The sequence below is a fragment of the Urocampus carinirostris genome, chromosome 6, assembly GCF_059441175.1.
Source record: "Urocampus carinirostris isolate Australia breed hairy pipefish chromosome 6, RoL_Ucar_1.0, whole genome shotgun sequence".
NCBI classification, from domain to species: domain Eukaryota; kingdom Metazoa; phylum Chordata; class Actinopteri; order Syngnathiformes; family Syngnathidae; genus Urocampus; species Urocampus carinirostris.
Genome location: NC_142354.1, coordinates 44516996 through 44537417, shown reverse-complemented (window position 1 = coordinate 44537417; position 20422 = coordinate 44516996). Strand labels below are relative to the sequence as shown.

Genomic DNA, 20422 nt, shown 5'->3' with positions numbered 1-20422 from the left:
CGCATCCGCACGTGTTCTCGACAAGTTGGACTGAACTATCTGACTGTTTTGTCGACGTTCCCATTGTAGCGCCTTATAATCCGGTGCGTCTTATGTATGTCAAAAATAGGACAAAAACTATTTTTTCGGTGTGCGCCCTATAACCCGGTGCGCCTTATAGTGCGGATAATACGGTACCTGATCTTAAACCAACATGCGGGCAAGGAACAACTCAAAACCTCAGCGTGAGGAAAAAGAGAAACCCTGAGAAGGGACCTCACAAGTGGTATCCCCCTTTCCATGATCTATAGTTTGTGACCATAATTTAGGGTAGGAACAGAGATTGACCGGAAAATCCATGGACCGGTACAGGGTCCGCATGACAGACCCTGCCCCAATATGGCAGACGCTGCCCCAATATGGCAGACGCTGCCCCAATATGGCAGACCCTGCCCCAATATGGCAGACACTGCACCAATAAAAGCCTCTCTTTTCCAAGGCACTATTTTTCAAGGAAAATAAATCTTAAGGCATACTACCCATTAAAAGTGTTTCAATTTGAATCCTTGACCTCGGTTTTAATTGTTAACGTTCCGACTCTACATTTTAAATGAATTCTTTTGCTCTTGCTTTCATCTGGTTAGCTCAGCATTAAAAATGATTTGATTAAAAATACGAAAGAGGCCAGAGTGTAGTTTAGTCATATTTATTTGTACAGCCCATAGTCACAAAAAGCATCAAAATGATTCATAGATCATTATAAAATCCCTTAACCTGAAACTTCTATGAAGAAAAACTCGAAAAACATGATTTATTTAATCCCCCTGACCAGGAGGCAATGGATGTTACTAATAAACAATCACCATCAACATTAAATATAGGTATTAACAGAATGTCAAGTTGACAGCTTCTTGCCCCAAAATCTGGACCAATGCAGCAGGTTCTAGATCAGGGGTGACAAACTCATTTTAACTCGGGGGCCACACGATAGAACAAACATTTTTTGGGGGGCCGGACTAGTAGATTAAAGAGAAAGAAAACGAGAGATAAAGAAACAAGAGAAAGAGGGAGGGAAAAGAAGAGAGGGCGGGACAAAGAGAGAAAAAGAGAGAGACAGGGAGAGAGAGGGAGAAACAAAAGATAAAAAGTCATGAGAGAGGGTGAAACGAAAGGGAGAGGAAGAAAGAAATCCAAAAAAAATAGAAAGACAGAAGGAGAGAAAAGAGAAAAGAAAGCGCAAGGGGTATGAAGAGTGAAAGAGAAAAGAGAGAAAAAGAAAAAACGAAGTTAGAGCAAAAGAGGTTAAAAGACAAAGAAGGAGAGAGAGGGAGAGAGCGGGAGAAACAAAAAAAGTTGTGAGAGAGGGGGAAAAGAAAGGGAGCGGAAGAAGAAATCCAAAGAGAAATAGAAAGACAAAAGGAGAGAAAAGAAAGCGCGAAGGGTAGGAAGAGAGAAAGAGAAAAGAGAGAAGGGAAGTAAGAGCAAAATAAGTTAAAAAAGACACAGAGAGAGAAAGAGACAAAGAGCAACAAAGGAAGAGAAAAAGAGAGACATAGAGAGTGAAAGAGACAGAGTGGGAGAAAAAGGGTGGAAAAGAAAGAGAGAGAAATATAGAGATAGAGAGAATGAGAGAGAGAGAGAAAGAGACAGAGAGAGAGAGAGAGAGAGAGAGAAAGAGAGAGAGAGAGAAATAAATACAAGTACAGTGTCTTTGTGAGAGCAACCTGGCTTTGGCAACATCAAGTTGACATTTCAACCTGCAGCTTGTTTTTCTCTTGCGCTTCTCTGAGTGTTGTCTCGCGGGCCGGATTCAATCCCTTAGCGGGCTTGATCTGGCCCGCGGGCCGCCTTTTTGAAAGCTGTGTTCTAGATGATGGCATACATCTGGTCCAACGACCAGTACAATACCTCAGAATGCATGCAGCATGCAACATACAGGCTTGTCTTTCTCTCTAAAGCAGTGTTTATTTGAGCTGTGAAAAGTGATGGGTCCCGGGGACTCGCATGCTCAAAAATCTATGGGTCCCAACAGAGATCTATGGCTCCCCAAAATGTTGTGTTATCGAGGTTGATATTGTAAATCGGTGACAAATAATATAATACAATCTATATATTCATTCAGTTTTAATCATCACAGTTAATTGGTAATAAAAAGCAGTTATCACTTCAGATTTTTTAGTTCACAACAATATTGTACATTATACAAAATAATATTGCTGAAATATTAGTCTACTGGACTGTCTCAGAAAATTAGAATATTGTGATAAAGTTCTTTATTTTCTCTAATGCAATTAAAAAAACAAAAATGTCATACATTCTGGATTCATTACACATCAACTGAACTATTTCAAGCCTTTTATTATTTGAATATTGCTGAATTTGGCTTACAGCTTAAGAAAACTCAAAAATCCTATCTCAAAATATTAGAATATCATGAAAAAGTATACAAGTAGGCTATTCAACTAATCACCTGAATCATCTAATTAACTCGAAACACCTTGCGAGGGTTTCCTGAGCCTTAAAAACACTCAGCTTGGTTCAGTAAGCTAAATCACTGCTGATCTGACTGCTGTCCAGAGGACCATCATTGATACCCTCCATCAGGAGGGTAAGACACAAAAAGACATTTTTCAAAGAGCAGGCTGTTCACAGAGTGCAGTTTCAAAGCATATCCACAAAAAGTCTGTCGGAAGGGAAAAATGTGGCCGGAAACGCTGCACAACCAAGAAAGATGACCGCAGCCTTAACAAAATTGTGAAGAAGAGCCGCTTCCAGAATTTGAGGGAGCTTCAAAGACAGTGGGCTGAAGCTGGAGTCCAGGTATCAAAAGCCACAGTTCACAGACGTGTCCGGGAAATGGGCTACAATAGCCGTATTCCCGTGGTCGAGCCATCTTCTGAACTCAAGACAACGGAAGAAGCGTCTGACTTGGGCTATGGAGAAGAAGCACTGGACAGTTGCAGAGTGGTCCAAAGTCCTCTTTTCAGACGAAAGCAAGTTTTGCATTTCATTTGGAAGTCAAGGCGCCAGAGTCTGGAGAAAGGCTGGAGAAGAGCAAAATCCAAGTTGCTTGAAATCCAGTGTGAAGTTCCCACAGTCAGCAATGGTTTGGGGAGCCATGTCAGCTGCTGGTGTTGGTCCACTGTGTTTCATCAAGTCCAGAGTAAATGCAACTGTACCAAGAGATTTTAGAGCACTACATGCTTCCATCTGCTGAAAAGCTCTATGGAGATGAGGATTTCATTTTCCAGCATGATCTGGCACCTGCCCACAGTGCCAAAACCACCAGTAACTGGTGCACTGACCATGGCATCACTGTCCTTGATTGGCCTGCTAATTCCCCTGACCTGAACCCCATCGAGAATTTGTGGGGTATAGTTAAGAAGAAGATGAAAGACACCAGACCTACAAATGCAAATGAGCTGAAGGCCGCTATCGAAGCATCCTGGGCATCAATAACACCTCAGCAATGCCACAGGCTGATTGCCTCCATGCCACGCCGGATTGATGCAGTAATCCGTGCAAAAGGATTCCCAACCAAGTACTGAGTGCATCAATGGACATTTTCAAATGTTTGATTTAGTTTTGCTGTTATAAAATTATTTTTTTACTTGGTCTGAGGAAGCATTCTAATATTTTGAGATAGGATTTTTGAGTTTTTTTCAGCTGTAAGCCAAAATCAGCAATATTCAAATAATAAAAGGCTTGAAATAGTTCAGTTGATGTGTAATGAATCCAGAATGTATATTTAATTGCATTACAGAATATAAAGAACTTTATCACAATATTCTAATTTTCTGAGACGGTCCAGTATATATTCATGCAGTTTTAATCACTTCAGATTTTTCAGTTCGTATATTCTTTGTGGTTTGCTGTCCCGCCACAGTTGTAATGCCTTCTCAAGGTCCAATGGCAGCAACAGAATTTCCACAGCTAATATGTGGTTTTCATTGTCGTTGTGCCGATCCAATGTGCTTTTCTGAAAGTTGGTATTGCGAAATGATTTATGCAATCCAGTTTTTTTGTCACGCTGGGTGCACGCATCACAGAACATGTCGCCTCCATTATCATCCTCCTCATAGCAAAATCAGGAATATAATTGATTCCATTTTGGCAGAAAAGTCCTTTTCTTGCTAGGAGTATTCTTTTGTTTATTATCTTTCGTCGAATCGCTTCAAAACCTGTATTTTCCTTGCCTTCACGGTCTTCTGAAGAATTTCTTCGGCGTTTTTTTGTGCCGGAATTTTTGCCGTTGTTATCACTTTCCTCATTATGTTTCGACGTATTACCGACACTGAAGAAATTACCAAATTTTTGTTGATTTGCGCCTAATACCAACTGTTTTTTCGGAGGGATTACTTCTCTTTCACTCGAAATACCACCAAAACAATGACGTCATCTCGAAGCAACGAGATCTCATTTGCTGAGATCGGTGCGAGACCAAAACGACGATGACGGATCTGCCTGACGAAATGTTTGGAGTGCGGTAAATCTTTGTTAAAAAAAAACGCGAACGTACTATTAGCCTGGGTTAGCTTTAAGTTTACGTTAAACATTCAGGGTGTTGGAACGGAGCCCAACATTGAAGGTGTTGGAACGGAGCCCCCTTTCCAATGAACCGCTCACCACTTGTTGTGGAGACCCGGGTGCTTAATGACTCGTAAACGACCCGATTTTTTTATTTTTACACTTAGCGTCATCTTTCGTACTGAAGATTACGATAACGCGGACGTACGATGAGCCTGGGTTAGCTTTATGTTTACGTTGAACATTCAAGGTAAACGTTCAGGGTTTTGGAACGGATTAAAACGATTTACATTATTTTTAATGGGAAAAATGATTTCCGTGATCGAACAAATCGGTTTTTGAACAGGGTTCTGGAACGGATTACGATCGAGAACCGAGGTTCCACTGTACTTACAATTTCTTGCTGCACAATTGTCTAGAAAAACTGCTAAACTAAAATATGCATTTCACGGAGAGCGGCAGAAATTTGCAGCGGGGTCTTGATCCACCCCAGAGTTCATTTTAGGCATCTACTTTTGTAATTGGCAAATAACATAATCCGAGTTACTCCATCACACTATGTGCCCCAAGGATACTTTGTAAAGAATATCAATCTTACACACCGGCTATTGCTGCGATAGCTTATGTGCTTCCCACATACAGATTGCTATTCTCCTCCCTCTGTGAGATGAAGGGATAAGCAACTGTGTTATTCCCGAGGATTTTTTTTTATAGACGACAACTCAGCAGTGCAGGTTTTAAGGCGCTCCTCCATGTTTTTCCCTCGTTTTGTTATGTATGAGGTACCATTTGACACTACTGCTAGCTTAAATGGCGTAGAGCAATGATTTTTGTTTCAAAAAATCCATGCATTCGTTTTCTACACTGCTCATCCTCACTCAAGGGGGTGACCATCCCAGCTAGGCAGGGGACAACCTGAACTGGTTGTTAGGGTTAGGGTTAGGGTTAGGGTTTGGGTTTGGGTTTGGGTTTGGGTTAGGGTTAAGGTTAGTCACAGTTGGAATGTGGGAGCAAACCGGAATGCTCGGAAGAAACCCAGACAGCAACAAGGAGAACATGCAAACTCTACACGGGAAAGCCGCTATAGCTTGATCTGAACCCTAGATCTCTGCACCGTGGGGCTGCACACCAACCACTCAGCCGCCATGCCACTTCTTTCAAAATCGTATTCATTTATTTGAAGACTTTGGCAACAATCCCCAGAATCAACAAATACTTAGACTTTTTTTTTAGGTTTTAAAGGTAGAGTTGTTGCATTTTTAGGAAGAAAAACGTTTATATCCAAGAAGTAAAATATGTTGGAAGGATTTGAGATTAAGTTTAGCTAGTTTAGATGTGTTAATTTTACAAAATGCACAGAAATGTTTCTAATGTTTTAGTTTCATGTGCCAAGAGTGATTCACCCTGGTATTCTTAAAGGGACAGTGTATATTGTTAAGCGCATCCTGGTGGTAAAAAAAAAGCATGAGAATAAAATAATATATTTGAATTGAATCAGCAGCACGGCGTCGCAGTGGTTAGCGCATGTGCGGCACAGTTCATGTCATGGGAACCTCCTGCGTGGGTTCAAGTCCAGCTCCAGACTTCCTGTGCGGAGTTTGTATGTTCTCCCCGTGCTTGCGTGGGTTTCCTCCGGGCACTCCGGTTTCCTCCCACATTCCAAAAACATGCATTTCGGGTGAATTGGCCGGTCCAAATTGTCCCTGGGTGCGAATGAGCGAGTGAGTTGTCTGTCCCTGTGTGCCCTGCGATTGGCTGGCAACCAGTTCAGGGTGTCCCCTGCCCACTGCCCGGAGATGGCTGGGATGGACTTCAGCACCCCCGCGACCCTAATGAGGATAAGCGGTACAGCTAATGAGATGAAATGAGATGAGATGAATTGACTCAGGGATCTCAATCACGCCAACCTGCGATCCGTAGGGTGGTAGTGAGCGGCCCAAAAAATAATGTGGTCGATTTCTGGGTCCTTTAATTTTTTTTTTTGTTTGTTTTTTAGTCATTGTTTGTTTTCAGTCTTTTTTTTTTGTTTTCCATTTGATTTTTAGGTTCCTTTTTTTGTTGTTGTTGTTTTTTGGTCTCTTGCTTCATAATTTCTTTGTCGTTACTTTTTTTTGTTCATTTTCATTTTTTTGAGTGATACGTGCTTGTTTTTTTATTAATTTTCTGTACTTTTTCCATTGTATTTCATTTTATTTCAGTACTTTTTTACATTTTTACAAGCTTTTTTTATTCCACACTTTTCAGTACTTTTTAGGACTAATTTTTTTGTCAATTTTCAGTTTTCAGGTTATTTCTTTTAAATCGTTTTTAGTCATTTGTATGTCATTTTTTGGAGTAGACAAGAAAAGTCACGTTCAGAACAGTTAATATTTACTGCTCCATTAATGTTAAGAAAGTTAAAGAACTGGCAATTTACGAGGACAAAAGTACTTCGTATTTTCTATTCGGGAACTATATAAGGTTTCTTAAGTTGTTTTTTACTCCTCTATTAGTATTATCATTATTGTATTTATTTGTTTCTGATAGATCTTCTTGTTATTTTGTAATATATTTCTTTTTTTGGGTCTTATTTCATGGTAAAAATATTTTAGAACATTGTTTTATCAGAGATGTTCTTGTAAAAAAAACTGATGTGGCCTAGACTCACCCAGAATCAGTTTCCTGCGGCCAAAAGTTAATTGAGTTTGAGTCCCCTGATTAAAATGATAAGCAAAAATACATAAACTATCAAATCAATACGCATTTATAAACGGTCATTTGTCAAAAAATGATCCATGGTTTTACATAACATGAAATGAAATGAAATGAAATGATCTGCATTTATACAGCGCTTTTCAAATCAAGACTTCCCAAAGCGCTTTACAGTGTGCTTCACATTTCCCAATAGCGGCTGTGCAGCCATGTAAGGCGCTATCCTGCTTATTGGGGGTATTAGGGGTTCAGTGTCTTACCCATGGACACTTCCACATGTAACACGGAGGAGCCGCCATTCGAACTGCGATCTCTTGATCCCAAGACGAGCGCTCTACCTCCTGAGCCACTGCCGCCCCATAAGGGAGCTGACATAATGCTACGGGTACACAAAAAGGTCAAAAAGGGTGGTCTCATTTCTGGTTCTGCAACACCATACAGGGACATCTAGTGGTCATATAATACACATTGTCCCATGAACACTCATTTTGACAGGGCTGGGTAGGGTTACTTTAACTGGATTACTTTCAATGACTTTTGGATGACTCCAATACCAAATATGCTAATAAAAGACAAAATAAACTAAATAGGAATAAAATGATGACTCGCAACACGTGGTAAGCTTTCTCTCCTGGCTTTGATCTCTTTGATCTGCATCAAAACGAACATAAAATGCGACAGAAACAAATTGAAAATAAATCCAAACAGCTTGCCAACATCATTTTTGCCGTTCCGTGTATTCCGTTACTCCCCAAGCCTGCACAAAATGTAGTAATTTTATTCATATTTAGTTTATTTTGTCTTTTATTAGCATATTTAGTATTGGAGTAATCCAAAAGTAATTGAAAGTAATCCAGTTAAAGTAATCCTACCCAACCCTGCATTTTGACAGGCTGTAACTGACACCTGTCACTGTATTGTGAAACCCATCATGCTTCCCTGTGGTTGTAAGTCTTTCACCCAGATCTCATCTCATCTCATCTCATTAGCCGTACCGCTGATCCTCATTAGGGTCGCGGGGGGCTGGAGCCATCTGTGGGCAGTGGGCAGGGGACACCCTGAACTGGTTGCCAGCCAATCGCAGGGCACACAGGGACAGACAACTCATTCGCTCATTCACACCTATGGAGAATTTGGACCGGCCAATTAACCTGACATGCATGTTTTTGGAACGTGGGAGGAAACCGGAGTGCCCGGAGGAAACCCACGCAAGCACGGGGAGAACATACAAACTCCGCACAGGAAGTCTGGAGCTGGATTTGAACCCACGCAGGAGGTTCCCATGACATGAACTGTGCCGCACAAGCGCTAACCACTGTGCCGCAGTGCTGCCCCTTTCACCCAGATTTGAATAATTATTTTTTCTTGTAATTATTTGAATAGGGAGAAAATGCAACCTCGCTAGGGCTCTGAATTCTGGCTCTCATATGTTGTTGAAAAAAAAATGACTTTACAAGAGCACCATCTTCCCTTTAATCTAATTTTTAAACAAACTGGCATCAATACATCAGTTAATGGACCTTCTGTGAGTCTTGGATGGTACATTTAATCAAGGGGGTCTGTTGACCTGAGACAATATGATGTCAAGGCTTCTGTCTTTGCCAATGAATATGGTTGCATACATTAGATATCATATTGTCCCTATAAAAATGTTCAGAGAGCTGTTACATGCTTGCTTTTATTAAAAAAGTGTTACATATGCAGAGGGTTGGGTAGGGTTACTTTAACTTGATTACTTTCAATGACTTTTGGATTACTCCAATACCAAATATGCTAAGTGTATACACCGTATTTTCTACAAAATAAGGCGCAATGGACTATAAGGCTATCCCCCCAAAAATAGTTTTTTCACGTATTTTTCATACATAAGGCACATGAAAATGAGACGATTGTAAGGGCTACCGTGTCTATTAGTGTATAACCATTGGGCTTTTTATACACTCAGGGCATCTTTCAGTGCAATGCTTATTTAGTCGATAAGTATCACTGATCAACAGGAATCAAACCTAAATCATGGCTTGTGGGCGCAGACTCTTTATCACTCTACCTGAAAAACTCATTTTGATAGGTAAAACAGTCCCTTTACTTCACCTGCAGGGTTGGGTAAAGTTACTTTAACTGGATTACTTCCAATTACTTTTGGATGACTCCAATACCAAATATGCTAATAAAAGACAAAAGAAAGAAACTAAATATGAATAAAATTACTAAATTTTGTGCAGGCTTGAGAAGTAACGGAATACATGGAACGGCAAAAATGATGTTGGCAAGCTGTTTGGATTTATTTTCATTTTGTTTCTGTCGCATTTGATGTTAGTTTTGCCGGTTGATTTGACACAATGCGTCCCCAGCAAAAATGATGAGTCTAGGACGCAGGGACGCGGGCAAACCAGAACACTGTATTAGGTTGCTCAAATTCATAAAATAAATGTAATTTGTTGCCAACCAGGTTTTCGCAAATTTCAAACAAATGGAATGTGTGTTACCACAGTCCTGTATGTCTCTTCTAATGTCAAAATCTACTCCATGCTGTTATTTTTAGGCAGGCTTGTTTACTGGAGGGTTAGCAACCGAGAGGGGAATAAATTGTTGTAAACTCAAGTGTTGATTATTAATGAATGTTGTTAACTTACGGTTGAATCTGTGGGGGTTGCAGACTGTATTATTCATGTTTGTTTTGCTCTTCATCCCTTTTTGTACCCTCCGACCTTTCTGGAGCAGAACGAGGTGTTCCCGGAGCCCCTTTTCACCTGGACCCGAGTCGGGGGACGCCTTCTGGACGGAAGTACAGAGCGAGAGGGCAGAGAACTGATTCTGGAAAGGGTTCCGGCCGAGCTCAACGGCTCCATGTACCGCTGCACGGCACAGAATCCACTGGGCTCCACCGACACGCACACCCGTCTCATCGTCTTTGGTATATTGGGTTCATATAGAGATCAAGTGAAATCACTTATTTAAAAAAAAAAAAGGGCACAAGAAAATCTAGCCAGCGCACAAAAATCAGGGCTCAAAATTACTAATTAAGAAGCGACTGAAGTCAAAGTTACAGTGCATGAAGGTAAAAACACACGGGTTCCCCCGACGTTGTGTCCTAAATGCGGTATTTTGAAGTCGAGTCGAAGTCGAACGAAGTTGAGTAAAATTGGAGTTTGTCGAGAACCGGCTTCTTCGGCTCGGCTCACTAAAAGGAACCGGCTCTTTTGGGTCCTAAACGGCTCTTCGGGTTGTTTTTTCTTCTTTAATCCCAACATGACCAAATATTATGTAAAATTGTGCACAAAATGACTTAGGGGGATAGAACAAAAAAGACAAAAATACCCAAATGAAAAAGTAGTGAAAAGCTAAGAAAAAAGAAACAAAAGGAAGAGAAAATTTAGAAAAAAGCCAGGAAAAAAAGAAAAGAAAGACATGTAGGAAAAAAGTAAATAGAGAACAAAAAGAAAAAAGTAACAGCTCGGAAAAAAATGAACACAATGAGATTTTTTTAAAGGAATTTAAAAAAAGTAGAAAAAAAACACGGAAAAAAGAAGAAAAAGTATGTGTTGTATTCAAATAATTTCCAATGATATCAAGTGAATCTTGTTGCCAACATTGTACTTCCACTAAAAAATGGGATTCAGTACAGTTCTGTATCTTACAACCGACGAAATAAGCCCCCAAAAATGTTACTATTATGCGCCAAAATATATCAGGAAATAAAAAGAAATGGATATCTTGTGAAAGAATTGTAAGAACAAACCACGTTTGTAGGCCATACAACCTTTGCAATAGTACATGAGTCAATTCATTCAAAAGAGAAAAATAATTTTGCATTGCCGGAAACTCCGCAAAATGTAACTTGGGTGTCAACTTTTGGACATGTTTGATAATGAATTATCTTGCCACACTTGGGATTACGGTTGCTCACTGTTGTTTCAAGCGTTGCTCACCGACTTTGTGTGAACGCTCAGACCCGTAAGGAAAATTACAGGGAACATCGGGGGAGTTATTAGATGCAGCATGAGCCGACTTAACACAATAAATTACTCGCCCCAAAAAACAAAGAGAAAATCACATGACGAAATGCATCACATATAATGTATCTCCAGTTAACGCGAAACATACTCATGAGATTAAAGCGGCCACTTTTGACGATGAATCATTGATACAGCAGAGACAGTGCGATTAATAAAAGATCGTGTCCCTAATTGGCGCAACAACAATTCCTTTTTAAGACTGCACTTAAAGAGACGACGCTCTTCTCAACGAGCAGCGAGCAGACCGGGACTAAAAGTCTGTCCTTGAGGTCTGAAGACCCACACATGGATTGGAGTTATTACACAGTAGTTGGTGTTTATGAATATGTGAAGACTTTGCTTCACAAGACACTAAAATTGAGTTCTGTTTTGATTTAAGGTAATATATGAGACAATATTATTGATGCAGGATTTTTTTTTTAACAGTCGGGGAAAATCGTAATTTGTTATTTTAATTGAATGCGTAACGCAATATTGCTCCATGCAGGAACCACAGTTCAGTTACTAAATGATAATTATAATGCGTTACTCGTTTTCAGGGTTGGGTAGGGTTACTTTAACTGGATTACTTTCAATGACTTTTGGATAACGCCAAGACCAAATATGCTAATAAAAGACAAAATAAACTAAATATGAATAAAATGACTCCATTTTGTGCAGGCTTGGGGAGTAACGGAATACATGGAGCGGCAAAAATGATGTTGGCAAGCTGTTTTTTATTTTGTTTGTGTCGCATTTGATGTTCGTTTTGCCGGAGATCAAAGAGATCAAAGCCAGGAGAGAAAGCTTACCACGTGTTGTGAGTCATCATTTGATTTATATTTAGTTTATTTTGTCTTTTTTTAGTATTATTGCTATTGGAGTCATCCAAAAGTCATTGAAAGTAATCCAGTTAAAGTAACCCTACCCAACCCTGCTCACTGTATAGATACTGTCAGGGTTGGGTAGGGTTACTTTGACTGGATTACTTTCAATTACTTTTGGATTACTCCAATACAAAATATCCTAATAAAAGACAAAATAAACTAAATATGAATACAATTACACAATTTTGTGCAGGCTTGGAATACATGGAACGGCAAAAATGATGTTGGCAAGCTGTTTGGATTTATTTTCATTTTGTTTGTCGCATTTGATGTTCGTTTTGCCGGAGATCAAAGAGATCAAAGCCAGGAGAGAAAGCTTACCACGTGTTGTGAGTCATCATTTGATTCATATTTAGTTTATTTTGTCTTTTATTAGCATATTTGGTAATGGAGTAACCCAAAAGTAATTGAAAGTAATCCAGTTAGCCTAGATGGTAGTGTGCCCGCTTTGAGACTGGGAGGTCGCTGGTTCGCGCCTCGGCCGAGACATACCTAATTGGTATAATGGCGGCGCCCTCTGTTGGCTGCGGCTGCATCGACTCGCTACAACGGGTCAGGTGTATCGACATTTCGTTCTGTGTACATTGTTACAAAGAATGACAATACAAAGGAAAGTATTATTATTATTATTATTAAAGTAACCCTACCCAACCCTGGTTATACCTGCGATTCGAAATTTGAGCTACAAGCATGAAAGATTAAGCTTGTCAGAAGAGGCACCACTGTACTTATCATTCTCCCTTTTCGTATGATAGCACAGAACCAAAGAAACACACAATCAATTATTTATTGTAACATAAAATTTCTTGCTGCGCAATGTCTAGAAACACTGCTAAGCTAAAATATGCATTTCACGGAGATCAAAGAGATCAAAGCCAGGAGAGAAAGCTTACCACGTGTTGTCAGTCATCATTTATTCATATTTAGTTTATTTTGTCTTTTAATAGCATATTTGGTATTGGAATAATCCAAAAGTAATTAAAAGTAATCCAGTTAAAGTAACCCTACCCAACCCTGCTCGTTTTCCAGGAAGATATTCCTTTGTTATTCCTGGCAGTGGTCCTGCAGGCATTAAATTAAAAAGAATTTGGCAAACAAGAACAGGGGCTGTCAAAACCCCAGTCCACTTTGGCTTTAGGGAACCCAATGGTAATCGACTACTATTGGCTGCTCTTTCACCGTTCACTGGCAACATGTCCGATAGAGAGCATAGTGTTGTGTAATGACTATGCCGGACGCAAATGTGACTGACCCTGAAGCAAAATGGCAGACTCATTGCGTATCTTTTCGGACATGGCTCTTTGAGACATGTCTTTCAGCGTAATGATTATTGACTGAACGTAATGCCGCTAGAGGAAACTGGCTTTTTGGCGGGATTCTCCCTCAATCCCTTCAGACTTCAAAGACTTTGGAAAAATAAACTAAAATGGTAATTTCAGAGCGTGGGTCTTTCTTTATAATGCTCAGTCAGATGTATTTCCTCATGACAGGGATAGTACACTAAATGGAATGTCTGTTGAATTTATTAAGGCCTCAGGGTTTTCCCAAAATCCCATGCACAAGTTTATTATCATAGAGTAACTCAATTACTTTGGGCAGTTACTCAATTTACCTACGGTAAATTATACTAATGAGCGAGTTTCACCAACGCCAAAGGGAGCTAGCAGGGAGTACCCCATGTGTGACAACATGTCTCTCTTAGTTGTTGGGGTATGTTTTTTTTGTGTCTTACCCTGCAAGGCAATCAATACAAATTAGAAACCGGGGAAGAAAACAAGTACGTATTTTCCGCACTATAAGGCGCACAGGGTTACAGGGCGCACCCCCCAAAAATAGTTTTTGGTCCTATATTTTCCATACATAAGGCGCACCGGATTATAAGGCGCTACAATGGGAACGTCGACAAAACAGTTCCAAATATCATCCGGAAGGTTAAAGTCTTGGGATTCAAGAAATGCCAAACATTTCTTAGTTTCTGTTTTATTTTTTGCTGGCAACTGTGTGGACAGCAAAGTAAGAATTTTATTGAGCAGGGAAACGGGGTTCTTTCCTGTGCATATGACAATAAACACTTTGAATTGAATTGAGTTTAAAAATAGACTCATCACAGAAACATCAAGATCGTTCTAAAACAAGATACCGGGAAAATATAAAGCCGCATAGCTCACCTAAGTGCTCTCGCAGCCATCACGTTCAATAATGATACGTAACCGTGGTCTTCTTACAACCGTGAGTGTAGTCAATCCAGGAGAGTCAAATATTTACAAATACAGAATAGTAAAAAATGTTTTCTCTATGCCGTAGTGCAACCCAACCAACGTGTGATGCATGTTCATCGTTTTCGGCCAATTGCAGGCTTTGTTTCGCTCCTTTAGCTTATGCGAGCCTGTAAATGATAAAAAGTATCCGCCCCCTTTAAAAAACACTAAAAACATTCCGACAGACAGCTTTGACTTAACAGGGCTTGATTTTTGTTGATAAGGTGGCACAATCAGACGCACAACCCTTTCAGACAGGTTGGTGCATCCAAGCCAAGAAATATTCACTTCAGACCAAAATGTCAAGTCAAGTCATTTTTATTTGTATAGCCCTTAAACACAAAGAGTCTCAAAGGGCTGCACAGGTTATTACACTATTATTACATCATCCCCTGATCTGGAACCAACATGAGGGCAAGGAAAAACCTCAACATGAGGCAAATGAAGAAACTTTAAGAAGGGACCGTACATGTGGTATCCCCCTTTCAGGATTACCAGACAGCAAAGGATGTGGCAATGTCACGAGGATTACCAGAACAGAGCAGGAGACCCCAGAGCGTTCGTACAATACTTTTATTTGGGGAAGCACAAGGGTTAGCGGGAAACTTCGGACGACGTAGCCAATCGTAGCGTGGGACGGAAGCAGGTTGAGTTTACCGGGACTGAAGAGATGATCGTAGCTTGGGACGGAGCAGGTCGGATCGGAGGCAGGCAGAGAGAATCAGGTAAACAAGGCACAGGTAATCGGGAGCGTCATACGGGGTACAGATGTGAATCCTCCGACAAGGAGTTCTCCGCGTAACGCGTTTAAAAGGGGAGTATTGACCAATCAGGAAGCACATTCCAGCGCGCCACATGATTACCCCAGGTGACTCCACTTGGGTAATCATGACAGGCAATCACATTTAATACAGAGAATTTTGTTTTTTCAAACTTCCTTAAAACCCTTCTCCTCTATCACATTTTATGTTCCAAAATAAAAATGTCTTCAGGGGTTGTCTTTTAAAAAAAATCCTTTCATAGAACTATAAATACCTCTATGAAGCTGAATATGCTTTTATTTTTGGAGTGGCTTTCCCCAGAAATGTATTTAATAAAGTCGTTGCATTTTAGAAGAAGCCACTGTGTTTCTTGCATTGTGCTTCCATTGAATGTGTCAGTTCAGCTATCAGTCTTACCAGCCCAGAATAGCCCAGGTGGCGCTGTACTTACCCAGGAGGCACTCTTCCGTCTCGCATTGCAATTACTGGCATGCAAAGTAAAAAATAAAGTCATTTACTCGAATCTTTCGGGGCTTGGCACACAAAGAGCCTAGTTGCTGTGTTGCACAGTGTTTCACAACTCCATTAGCGGACTGTCTTCTTTTTCATAGGGGATGAAAACCTCAAATCTTCATTGTCAATAATTTTGTTTTTGTTTTTTGTTTTTGTCTCCCACAGAAAATCCAAGCATGATGAAAAACACGCAGAGCCAGAACAGTAAGTTTCCATACCATTTAAATAACACCGAGTGGGAAAGTGGGCCAAAACACTGGCGTTGACCCCTCACTCAAAAATGTGCACCAATTTTGTTCAAATTGTGAAATTTTACTGCTTCAATCTTAAGATTCGTAGGTGGTCAGGTTACTGAGAAAAGTAACTAGTTAAAGTTACTAGTTACAGTGGAACCTCGGTTCTCGACCCTAATCCGTTCCAGAACCCTGTTCGAAAACCGATTTGTTCGCTCACCGAAATCATTTTTCCCATTAAAAAGAATGTAAATCGTTTTAATCCGTTCCAACACCCTGAATGTGTACCTTGAATGTTTAACGTAAGCATAAAGCTAACCCAGGCTAATCGTACGGTCGCGTTATCGTAATATTCTGTACAAAAGATTACGCTAACATGTGTAATAATTTAAAAAAAAAAGGATAAAGAAAATAATTATGCATAGGATTTCTTACCTTTGTGGTGGTCAGCAGAAGGCGCAGGCAAGATCAGACACTCGCACACCTCCTTCATATTTTGCTATTTTTTATTTCTTAAATGCAATAGTTGTACGCACTACTTTTCTTTTTTCACCTGTAGCAACTTTGCTGCTTGCACTAACTTTCTTCGGAGGCATAATTAGGGGCTAAAACACTTCCTACACCTATATTAAAAGCGAAAGCAAAACGAAGCACGTCCGTACGCAATAACTACACAAGTACGCCGCTCAGCATCGCCCCCTAGCGTACGCACTCACGCATTACCGGCGTTCGAACTCGATTTTTTGACCGAACAGCGAAGCAAGAATTTCTGGAAATTTTTGGTCGGACTCCGATTCGTTCGAACTGAGAGGCGTTCGAAAACCGAGGTTCCACTGTACTTCCTTTAAAAATAAACTGCATCGCCCCCTTGATAACTGAAACACAAAAGTATCGCGATATTCGGAAAACATACACACGTAAACATACAAAATATAGCACTGAAGCAACTTACGAACAAAACAGATCTCGTTTGTAAGTAGGGATGCGTCTGTATTCCTTTTTAGGAACATTGATATCCCTCAATCTGGATTTTCTGGATTACTTTCCTTTGTATTAGGACAATTTTACTGATGGCCAGTCATATATTGCACAGTAAGAATAGCAACATACTCAAATAACAAACAAACCCTTAAAGTAGCTGCTGTGGTCCAATGCTCGCAGCCCAATGTTTTTTTTTTTTTTTCGAGCTCAGTATCTGATCTGAAATCCTACTTTATAGCATGATTGCTCCTTTGTGTGTGAGTGTTTTTGTGTCTTAGGATCAAGAGGTCGGTGGTTCGATTCCCAGCTTTTCCGTCAGGGTTGGGTAGGGTTACTTTAACTTGATTACTTTCAATGACTTTTGGATGACTCCAATACCAAATATGCTCATAAAAGACAAAATAAACTAAATATAAATAAAATGATGACTCCCAACACGTGGTAAGCTTTCTCTCCTGGCTTTGATTTCTTTGATCTCCGGCAAAACGAACATAAAATGCGACAGAAACAAAATGAAAATAAATCCAAACAGCTTGCTAGCATCATTGACATCATTTTTGCCGTTCCATATGTTCCGTTACTCCCCAAGCCTACACAAAATTTAGTAATTGTATTCATATTTAGTTTCTTTTGTCTTTTATTAGCATATTTGGTATTGGAGTCATCCAAAAGTAATTGAAAGTAATCCAGTTAAAGTAACTCTATCCAACCCTGGTCAACAAACACGTCTCCAGCTTTCTGGCAGGACAGCATGGCGCCAGACACGCTTAGAACATTTTCTTCACCATTGCGTATATTTTTTCACGGAACGATAGAAATCTGGCTCACGGCTTGCTCTTTAATCCCCATTTTCTCCACGTGTGTTACAAAACCTTGCCCGACATCAACAACCGGTCGTTCGCAACGGCCGACTCGTCCGAGCGTGAGAACTACCTCTGAGGTCCGCCAAAGTCGCTCGTCCATCTGTTGGTTTTCACACTTTGGCTCGGGATCGTGTCGAGGCTCTGCCAGCCCGTTTTCGCACACTTGTGGGAGTGGTCTCGCTCTGCTCGCAAGTCTGCAAGAAAAAAAAAGAATTTTTTGTTTATCTAAATCAGAAAGAATGAATACAGAGAAATAGGTATGGATTAAGGATATTTTTTTTCATTTTTCTCTCTTGAGATGTATTGTAGGGCGCTAACCTGCTTATTGGTGGTATTAAGGGTTCAGTGTCTTACCCAAGCACACTTCGACATGTAACACGGACGGGATTCGAACTAGGATCCCTTAATCCCAAGACGAGCGCTCTACCTACTGAGCTACTGTATTGGATACAGTAAAATCCATTCAATACGTGGACTGAGCAATTCGGGAAAATACACTGAACTGTGTGTATTGTTAGATCAAACATCCAGTTCGATCCACCATTTCTGTTTGTCCCTCACCCCCCTCATCACCCCCCCTCCGGAGGAAGCAGAGCCTATTTACAACAAAGACAACAAAGACAGTTAAAACATATTCTTTGTTCCTTTATCTCTTTGTTTCATTATCCTCACTGTAAAATGTGGAACTGGAGTCGTCCAATTTCGTTGTTATAATATATCCCATGTTGTAACAATGACAATAAAGGCATATTCTGTTCTATTCTATTCTATTGTGGGATTTTTCCTTAAAGGGACACTGTGTAATGACCACTAAATGTCACAGTATTGTTTGGTGCAGGGGTCGGGATCATATGGGTCGCCAGCCAGATATAGAAGAATAGAATACAATAGAATAGAATATACCTTTATTGCCATTGTTACAACATGGGTTGAATATATTTTGACAACGAATTTGGACATGGCACTCCAAGTCCACATTTACAGTGAGGATAAAGAAAACAAAGAGATAAAGGAACAAAGAAGATGTTTGTACTGTCCTTGTTGCATAGGCTTTGTAGATGAGGGGGTGAGGGACAGACAGAGATGGCCAACTAGATGTTTGCTCTTACTGTCCACAAGGTCCAGTGTTTTTTCCATAATTGCTCAGTCCACGTATTGAATTAATTTGGGAAGTACAGTCCTTAAGCACGCCTGATTAAAGTCACCGACGACGATAAGAGCTCCGTCGGGGTGTGCAAGCTGCTGTTTATTGATAGCAGCGGGCAGGAGATTCAGTTCTGAGGTCGTGAGATTGAACTTTCCTGTGTGGCGTTTGCATGTTCTCCCCGTGCTTGTGTGGGTTTCCTCCAGGTACTCCGGTTTCCTCCCACTTTCCCAGAACATGCATGCCAGGTTAATTGGCCGGTCAAAATGTTCCTAAGGTGTGAATGAGGAAGTGACTTGTTTGTCTCGGTGTGCCCTGCGACTGGCTGCCAACCGGTTCAGGGTGCCCCCTGCCCACTGGCCGAAGATAGCTGGGTGTCACGGTTGCCATGGCGCCCAGTCGGTCCCAGCCAGGTGGCGCCGGGTCCTGTCGCGGTTGCCACGGCGCCCAAATTGGCCCCGCCCATAGACTCCGGCTGAGACGCGTTGACTGATTGATCCTTGGGAGTACTTAAACGCGGTCCTTTGAGCCGTTAGTTGTCTGAGCGTCAGTGTTTTACTACTTTTTTTGTTTGGATTTCAATCCACTTCTGTGACCATCGATCCCTGGATTGAGTGTGCACGCATTCCTCCTCTCCCCAATGAATTGTGAGTACGTTACGCGAGTGGGTTCTAAATTCTGTTTCCTGCCCTGTTTCGTGACACTGGGATGGGCTCCAGAACCCCCGTGATCCTACTGAGGATAGGCGGTGCAGATAATGGATGGATGGATGGATATATGAAGAAGAGAGACACCAGCTTGATACAGCAAGCACCATTTGTCATAGTAACTGGCCCAGGGTTGGGTAGGGTTACTTTAACTGGATTACTTTCAATTACTTTTGGATTACTCCAATACCGAATATGCTAACAAAAGACAAAATGAACTAAATCTGAATAAAATGACTCACAACACGTGGTAAGCTTTCTCTCTTGGCTTTGATCTAACATAAAACGCAGGGTTGGGTAGGGTTACTTTAACTGGATTACTTTCACAAACTAAATTTGATTAAAATGACTCAATTTTGTGCAGGCTTGGGGAGTAACGGAATACATGGAACGGCAAAAATGATGTTGGATTTATTTTCATATTGTTTCTGTCGCATTTTATGTTAGTTTTGCCGGAGATCAAAGCCAGGAGAGAAAGCTTACCACGTGTTGTGAGTCATCATTTTATTCATATTTAGTTTCTTTGTCTTTTATTAGCATATTTGGTATTGGAGTCATGCAAAAGTAATTGAAAGTAATCCAGTTCAAGTAACCCTACCCAACCCTGCATGTGAGAAGTGCACGCATTTGCGTGTGACCGCGAATGACCCGATTTTGTCCTTGCTGTCCCACACCTGGTCCCGTGCTTGTCCTGGCATTTGAATATTCAAATCGGTATCCTCGGGCCTACACTCTAGGGGGAAACCGAAGTAATAGAGAACAAATAAAGGACAGAGAGTTGGTGTGGATGGCAATGATTTTAAAATGATGTAATTAATGTCGGGCAGCACAGCGGCGCAGTGGTTAGCGTGTGAGTGGCACAGTTCTAAGGTCTTAAGAACCT

The 20422-nt window shown here is 40.7% G+C and overlaps 1 protein-coding gene across 1 annotated transcript in view; it reads left to right on the top strand.

Moving 5' to 3' along the window:
• Positions 1-20422, top strand: part of igsf21a (immunoglobin superfamily, member 21a) — a 398377-nt gene that overhangs the window by 371604 nt on the left and 6351 nt on the right. Inside the window, exons 8-9 of the mRNA XM_088339077.1 lie at positions 9919-10111; positions 15777-15815. Coding sequence (XP_088195203.1) covers positions 9919-10111; positions 15777-15815 — 232 coding nt within the window. The remainder of the gene's footprint in view (positions 1-9918; positions 10112-15776; positions 15816-20422) is intronic.